Source organism: Solanum stenotomum, chromosome 1, assembly GCF_019186545.1.
Source record: "Solanum stenotomum isolate F172 chromosome 1, ASM1918654v1, whole genome shotgun sequence".
Taxonomy (NCBI): Eukaryota; Viridiplantae; Streptophyta; class Magnoliopsida; order Solanales; family Solanaceae; genus Solanum; species Solanum stenotomum.
This window is the reverse complement of record NC_064282.1, coordinates 18826270-18834580: the sequence shown is the minus strand read 5'-3', so window position 1 is coordinate 18834580 and position 8311 is coordinate 18826270. Positions and strand designations below refer to the sequence as shown.

At 34.1% G+C, this 8311-nt stretch overlaps 2 protein-coding genes across 2 annotated transcripts; both read left to right on the top strand.

Annotated features, from left to right (window-relative positions):
• Nucleotides 1-755: 755 nt before the first annotated feature.
• LOC125861456 (glutamyl-tRNA reductase 2-like) lies at nucleotides 756-2430 on the top strand. The gene has a single exon (XM_049541370.1). The coding sequence runs from the start codon at nucleotides 756-758 to the stop codon at nucleotides 2382-2384; it is 1629 nt and encodes a 542-aa protein (XP_049397327.1). The 3' UTR covers nucleotides 2385-2430.
• Nucleotides 2431-3103: 673 nt separating this feature from the next.
• Nucleotides 3104-4585, top strand: LOC125861385 (ankyrin repeat-containing protein BDA1-like). The gene is made up of 2 exons (XM_049541315.1): nucleotides 3104-3676; nucleotides 3770-4585. Exons 1-2 carry the CDS (start codon nucleotides 3104-3106, stop codon nucleotides 4583-4585), a joined length of 1389 nt encoding a protein of 462 aa, XP_049397272.1.
• The last annotated feature ends 3726 nt before the right edge of the window (nucleotides 4586-8311 follow it).

Below are 8311 nucleotides of genomic sequence, written 5' to 3'. Positions count from 1 at the left end.
ACTTAGAAATTTCCTAAACATTCGACAATAAATTGTATGTCTAACTCATAAGAAAATTTTTAAAAGATGTTCAACAATGACTGGCCAAAAACAAAATTCAAAAACAAGTAATGCAGACAATTTGTAAGGCATAATGGAGTACTATTATTTGGTGAGCCGGAATCATTCGGTCCAACTATTCGTTAAGATTAAATAATGATAAATAGAGTATAGACACTTTCATGGTTGTATTATGGCAAATATAGAATAAAAATTGATTCAAGCTTATAAGAAACTCAAGAATTGATCTAGTATTTATAAATGTTCGATAATTTACAATTTGTATATTATTGGATATACATATTACAATTTTTTCTGAAAAAAACTGCGAATGTTTCCTTTTCAGAATTTTTTTGTGTTTAAAATCTATTTATATTTAAAGATTAGGTTAGAAACATTTTCCATCACATAGCATTATCTATAAAAAAAAAAAAAAAAAATCCAATTTGGTTAAGATAATGATTTACTTGGGCAAAAAAAATTTAATTTTCCATGATTGAACTTTATGGAAACTTACTTTCCATAATTGAATATACAAATCCGAAAAATAATGATTTACTTGGGCAAAAGAGTTTTAATTCCATAATTGAATTTATGGAAACTTACTTTCCATAATTGAATATACAAATCCTGTTATTAGAAGAGGAAAATTTATACTCATATATATATAACTGTTATGCTTGGCGATTGAACCATATTCCATAAATTGTATTGCAATGGCGAGTAGTTTTGCTACTTCTTTTGCAGTTGCAGAGTCAGGTCGTTGCTGTTTCAATTGTGATTATTCGTCTTCTGTGCATTGTTTTCGTGATCAAGTTAGATTTTTCGGGAAGAGTTGTCGTAGAATTAAGCCATTGGTATATTCGTATTCATCAAGCCCTAGATGTGAGATATCGGTGGTAGAAAAGGAATCGAATGTTTCAGGTTTGGAGGTTCTGAAAACATCTGATCGATATACAAATATGAGTAGCAACATTATGGTTATTGGACTTAACATTCATACCGCACCAGTTGAATTGCGGGAGAAAGTATCTATCCCTGAATCAGAATGGCCTCAAGCAATTCGCGAATTATGTTCCTTGAATCACATCGAAGAAGCTGCTGTATTGAGTACTTGTAATAGAATTGAGATATATGTTGTCGCGCTTTCAAAAAATAGTGGGATTAAAGAAGTGACTGAATGGATGTGTAAGTATAGTGGAGTTTCTGTTACAGAGCTACGTGAACACCGGTTTTTGCTGTATAATAAAGATGCTACACAACACCTGTTTGAGGTAGCTGCTGGATTGGATTCACTAGTATTGGGAGAAGGTCAAATTCTTGCGCAGGTTAAGCAGGTTGTTAAGAATGGACAGGGGGAAAGGGTGCCTGGATTTGGTAGAAAAATAAGTGAGTTGTTCAAGCACTCAATCACAGCGGGTAAGAGGGTAAGAACTGATACAAATATCTCAAGTGGATCAGTATCAGTTAGTTCAGCGGCGGTGGAGCTTGCTCTGCTGAAACACATTCCAGATTCTTCTTCTACATCTCCCCGTGTGCTGATTGTTGGAGCTGGAAAGATGGGAAAACTTGTGATCAAACATTTGATTGCTAAAGGGTGTAAAGAGATGGTTGTCGTAAACAGGACAGAAGACAGAGTTGCTGCTATCCGTGAGGAATTGAATACGGATAATGCTGGTGTTATAATAGAGTACAAACCATTCTCGGAAATGCTATCATGTGCTGCACAGGCTGATGTGATATTCACCTGCACTTCTTCAAAAGATCCTTTATTCGTAAAGGAGAGTGTTCAAGCTGCTCTCCGTTGTGTGAACTCCTCCCGGAGTAGGCTATTTATCGATATTTCTGTTCCTCGGAATGTGGAGTCTAGTGTATCAGAACTTGAAGGTGCATGTGTTTACAATGTGGACAATCTTAATGAGGTTGTGGAAGCTAATAAGGAGGATCGGTTACGGAAGAAAAAGGAAGCTGAGGTCATCATTGCTGAGGAAGTGAAAAAATTTGAAGCACTTAAAGACTCTCTTGAGACTGTTCCAACTATCAAAAAGCTGAGGGCGTGTGCTGAAAGAATTAGGGCTGCTGAGGTTGAAAAGTGTTTGTCTAAGATAGGTGATGATGATCTCTCCGAAAACAACAAGAATGCGATCTATGATCTCAGTCTAGCGATAATAAACAAGATGCTACATGGACCAATGCAGCATTTGAAATGTGATGGAACTCAAAACCGGAATTTGAGTGACATACTTGAAAATATGCATGCCCTTAACAGAATATTTGATCTTGATACAGAGATGGATGACAAGTTACAAGCCAAGATACAAGAAAATCAAAAGCAATCTTCTTGAGTTCAATCTGAAATGATCATAGTTTCTATTTTTCTAATTTTAACTGTATAAAATTAACCAGGATCTGATGTAATTCTTTTTTAGGCCATAGATAGCCAATACTATTCCCTCAGATTGGGGGAAAGTCTGTCATAGTTGCAGTTATATTTGTTACACTTATTTGTTCTATATAGCCACTTCTTGAATCCATGGGGGTATTCATTAAAATTTGTTCATAATCATTCATCAAAATCATATAAGTCCTTTTGAATTTGATCACATGTTCTTGGGATGATAGGCTTCAACATAGATATTGATCAAATTTTACATTCATGAAAGTAGCTTGACGTGTTGTTTTCTTGACGCTTCCCTAGTATTTTACTATTAAACAAACTCTCAAATGAAGACCAACCTGTGTCAAGTCTGAATTCAGACACTGAACATTATTCTATATTATCATTGACTTTGAATACCAGATGAATACCATATAACGTACACATAAGTTGCTTGACATGTTGAACTTAAATATCAAAAGAGAGCAACTTATTGATAACTAACATTTGTCTTACTATTCAATAAACCTGAGATTGCCAATTATTAATTCAAGAAGAGAACTCTCATCTTAAACGAGTCGTACTGAATTTAACTCCCTTTTTCTCCATACCAAAAGAGTTGAATTTGAGACTTCCAGAGCTGAGATACTCCTTTGCGCATATTGCATGATTCTTTGGTTAAAATAAATGGACAGAAGACTGAGGGAGGCTGCCCAAAAAGGAGATGTGCAACACTTGCAAAGCTTGATCAAAGAAGACACTCTTCTGCTCATGGGAGCTTCATTAGCAGGTTGTGAAACTCCTCTGCATATTTCTTGTTTGAGTGGCCATCTTGAGTTTTCTAAGGAGATCATTCACCTGAGGCCCGAATTTGCCAGAGAACTAAATCAGGATGGATTCAGCCCTTTGCATATTGCCTCAGCAAATGGAGATATAGAGATTGTGAAGGAGCTATTGAACGTTGACTACAATCTATGCCTTCTCAAGGGGAAGGACAGAAGAATTTCTCTTCATTATGCAGTAATCAAAGGCAGAGAACATGTCATGAAGGAGCTTCTTGTGGCTTCTCCAGACTCAGCAGAAGAAGTGACTGCTCGTGGCGAGACTTGTCTTCATTTAGCTGTCAAGAATCATCAGTTTGAAGGATTCAAATTATTACTTGACAACCTCAAGGAATTTAACATGTATGATCTTTTAAACAAGAAGGATATCCAAGGAAACACTGTTTTGCATCTTGCTGTCTCAACTAAGCAATTCGAGGTTAAGTATCTCTACTATCTTCATTATGCCTCTTTTGTCTCTTCATGTTGATTTTAAACTTTATTTAACATATGAGAGCAATGATTCATTCAGGTTGTTGGTATATTGCTCGATGAGAATGTTGTTTCTAAGGGAACAATTGAGATGAATTCTTTGAACAAAGGAGGCCTTACACCTTTGGAAGTACTACTTAAGGAATCCGGAGATAGAGATATTGAGGAAATTCTAAGAACATCTGGTGCTGTATCTGCTGAACTCTTGCAATCTTCGCAACAAGAAGCTTTGCCACAATCTTGGGTTGTTCCAGTTCAAGATCCATCAAATGAACAATCCAGAAGAGAACAAACAAGGGACGATGGGCCTCGATCTAATTCTAAGAAGCTTCAGGATTTCTTCAAGTACAATAAGACCAAAGATTGTCCAGGAAAAGTAAGAGACACCCTTCTTGTGATAGCCATTCTAATTGCAACAGCAACTTATCAAACAGTGCTTAGTCCACCAGGCGGTGTTTGGCAGGACACTTATTGGCCTGAGGGAAATAAGAGCAACAACAATGATGTCAATATGGAGTCCTCGCGACGTATTGCAGGACAGTCAGTGATGGGAACCAACAATCCAATTTCCTATGGCTTGTTCTTGGTTTTCAACTCCATCGGATTTTTCGTATCCCTCCATACAATAAATTTCCTCACCTTAGGATTTCCTTTGCAATTGGAACTGCAGGTCTCACTTGTTGCCTTGATAGCAACCTATGATACTGTGATGTCTGCCATAACGCCTAACTGGGGAATATCTCTCTTCTTTTTTATCTTTTCTTCAGTCTTTCCATTTTTGTTGCCTTGCATTACAAAGTTGGTGAGAAACTATTGCAAGAAACCTAGATTCTTGTCAAGAATTACAAATTGTTAAGTTACTTGAACAACATCTTTCTGTATATTTATTCTTCTTTGAGGTTCAGTCAGGATAGATTCAGATTATGCAGTAATACTTGTGTATGATATTCAATTATAATCTCTTTTACTTTCAGATATTTTTCTTCTAATCAACCATCCTGATTAATTTATGATAATGGAAAATGAACTAATGGATACATTTCATACTGATACAAACAAAAAGATCCTAGTCAATTTGATCATAGAAATAAAAAAAATCTCTGTTGGTGATTTCTTTCTATCTGTCTAAGCATCGGTGGACAGAGTTCGCCCAAAATAGGTGCTCAATGGAAAGTAGATGTGAGTGCAAGCTGGCCTAGACATCACCGTTATAAAAAAGAAATAGGTGTTCAGTGGAATAGTAGATGTGGGCTTATGCCTATTATCTAATGACATTAGTACGCGTTTCCTGATGATTCAGCCTAATCCTCAGGTGTTTTTTATGCATTTGACTTGCATTAGTCATACTTGGTTGGTTAAACATAACCTTTAAAATTCATAAAAAACCAATATGAACAAGAAAAAATGCAGAATGTGTCATTTTCTACTCAAGATTAATCATTCTTAATTCAAGAAGAAACCTCTTAAAATTTCTGTAAAGCAATTTTCTCGTTTAGACACCTCAACACATCATCTTCGCTGTGTCAGTTGAAACTCCAAATTACAAAATGATCATCCAGACACCACCAAATTTTATGTGTCACTTTAGTGTTGGGTGTCTGCGCAAGACACAATGGGGACAAACTGGAGTATTTAGTTGTCAGTTGAGATCAAGTTGAAGCACTCTCAAAATTGGAGTGCTTACTTGCCAGCTGAACCTAATTATTAAATCCTCTTATTATTAAAGTAGAATAATTTTTTAAGTGCTTATCTACACCTCAATTTTTTATTGTTATTTTTTAGAAGAGTATTTTTAGAGGTATGTCCACAACAAAAGATTTTGACAAATTCAATTGAATTTCTTCTTCCTTTTTACCCTTTATGTTGTTAACCAGAAAGAAGATAATGACATAACAGATATACTGAAATCCCTTGAAAGAGAGGAAAAAACACACAGAAGAAAACAATATTTTTGGAGAGAAAATGTGTCAGTCTCAACTCTCAAGTGGTCACACGCACAAACATTTGTTCAATTCCATGGAAAAAAATTGGAGTTCAGAGCGGTTACATTGTATTACAATTATGGCAATTTCATTGCACATGCACTCGACAACGTATGGGAGTAACTTTCTTGTATTATTCTATTTTACAATGTGAGTGAGGCTACAAATCTTAGTAGTTGAGTTGATCAAATTAGTGAAAATCAAGTTCTCCTAAATTTTCTCATGATAGAAATTACAGTAAAATTCAATATATTTAGTTCTTTTCTAATAAATTGGATTTGAAGCGATATTAAAAACAACTTGTTATCACCTGCACCAAAATGTTATTGTGTAGTATACATCAACCTTTAACGTGATATCTATGATTCTATTCCTGTAATTTCACATGTAGATTTATATTCAATTTTTTCAATGGACCACGATACAACATTTTGTTTCTTACTTCTCAATTATACGAAGTTTCCACTTAACAAATACACTGTAACCAATAGTGTACTTAATTTTTATCCTGTCCAATCCACGTCTGCAAATGTGAAAATGTTCATGATTGCTAAATGCTACTATATAATACGTCAAGTCCAAGGGCTCCATTTAAACATCATAAAATTTGTTCCACAGTAACTAAATTTTGACCGTAAATATGGACATCCACAAACTAACAACACTTACTGCAAAAAGTAATATATATTTGTATCTTCTATTAGCTCATAATATTAGCCAATGCTATTTCATAAAAGGAAAAACTACATAATTAGACATATTTCACTGTCATATATACTATTATTACTAGTACTTTCAAAATATTATACATATCTTACTATATATTGAAGAAAATACATTTAGCATGTATTTTTGCTACAATCTACACGAAAATAGGGAGAGAGGGAGGTGAGAGAGATTCGTATGTATCTCACACTAGATACATGTATCTATATGTATCTGCGATACTAGATACATGGGAGAGTGTCGAGCGAGATTTGATATATATCCTAGATACATATGAATCCACTTGGATACAATGTATTTAGAACAAATTACACATAATTTTGACCTCATGTATCCGAAATACATGAATCTAGAGACACTAAAATTTGTTAAGATACGTAATATTGCAAATTAGAGTATATTTATGTAAGTTTGCCAATAAAATTGCAAATTCAAGTACTTTTAGCGGTACGTATAAACACTAGACAACCAAATATTTGATTTGAATTTTAGCTCCCTATTTCCCCTTTTATGTACTGAAAAGATGAAAATGACTTAACATATATACAAGACATATTGAAAGAAAAAGACAGAAAAATATATATATGTCTGTCTCAAGTGTCAAGTTGGTCACATGCACAAGCATTTGTTCACTTGTATGATTAATTGCACATGTAGTATGTTCCCCTGCCCAGAATAAATTACAACTGTCAAGGTGCATACCTTCACTTGTCTTTACTACCACAAATGACTATAACACAAACTTCATTGTAATTACATTTCTAGTAATCCTCTTTTAGTGCATTTGCTTTGTCAATATAATCTCACCCACATACTTCTTCTTCATCACCTTTTTTATGTCCCTTTCTTCATTCGTGTCTCTTTATTATAAGTGACAAATGGGCCAGTTGAGCGGATCAAGATGAATTGAGTTAATAAATGGGTGGATTATTGACCAGTTCAAAAGTTACTTAGATTGAAATGTGTGTTATAATCCAAAATGTTCAACTCTCTTATTAAGTTTTAATTGCTTTATTTGATTTTCTCTTATTTTTAGTATCTTGTAAAATTATTATTTTTCATTATTACAAAAAAAAATATGAAAAAATTTCTCAGGGATCAATTTGCGCTACGCATCAGTCCAAGCATTGATTGGCAGAGCTAATAAATAAATGAGTCAATAATCATCCCAAATTTGAACGGATCAATAATCAACTCAAACTAAGGCGGAATGTCAACTCAAACTTGGGCTGGTTGGATGAGTTATGAATCCATGGGTTAATTTTGTCACCTCTGCTCTTTATAAACTATCTATGCATTTTATATTTAATTTTCAATTTCACTCAATTTATTTTGGGTGAGCAACAACAAAGTTCTTCAATGGGAATTATTATTAGATAAGAAATGCTAGTAATGTAAACATTGAACTCATTCAGCTCAATCGAGACAATTTGAAATTGATAGTGGCTATTTTACAAATTAAAAAAAGTTTAAAAGTGGCTAGTAACTGCTATTTTTATATCAGAATTGGAAGTCACCAAGAGATCACTATCTCAAATACTGTTATATTGTAGTTCAAATATAGTGAATTAAAATTTGGCTCAATACATCAATAGCCCCTTAAACTTGTTAGGATATTTATTTCAATTGAACACCTAAACGCATGATAAAATGTTCTTATTAAAGACATAACATTCAAGTCTTGAAAAAGCTTTTGCACATTATCCAGTAAAAAAGAACAGTCAGTGCACAAAACATTCTGCATTATTAGGACTGTGATATGTATAACCTACCTATCTAATGCAAACACTAATGACTGCTTCCACGGCTCGAACCCATATATAAGCACTACATATTAAAAAGTTGTGCAACTCTGATCTGTATAAACTATAAAC

Coding starts and splice junctions, on each gene's coding strand:
- LOC125861385 (XM_049541315.1), top strand. CDS start 3,104: ATGGACAGAAGACTGAGGGAGGCTGCCCAAAAAGGAGATGTGCAACAC. Junction 3,677..3,769: donor TCTCAACTAAGCAATTCGAG/GTTAAGTATCTC, acceptor TGATTCATTCAG/GTTGTTGGTATATTGCTCGA.
- LOC125861456 (XM_049541370.1), top strand. CDS start 756: ATGGCGAGTAGTTTTGCTACTTCTTTTGCAGTTGCAGAGTCAGGTCGT.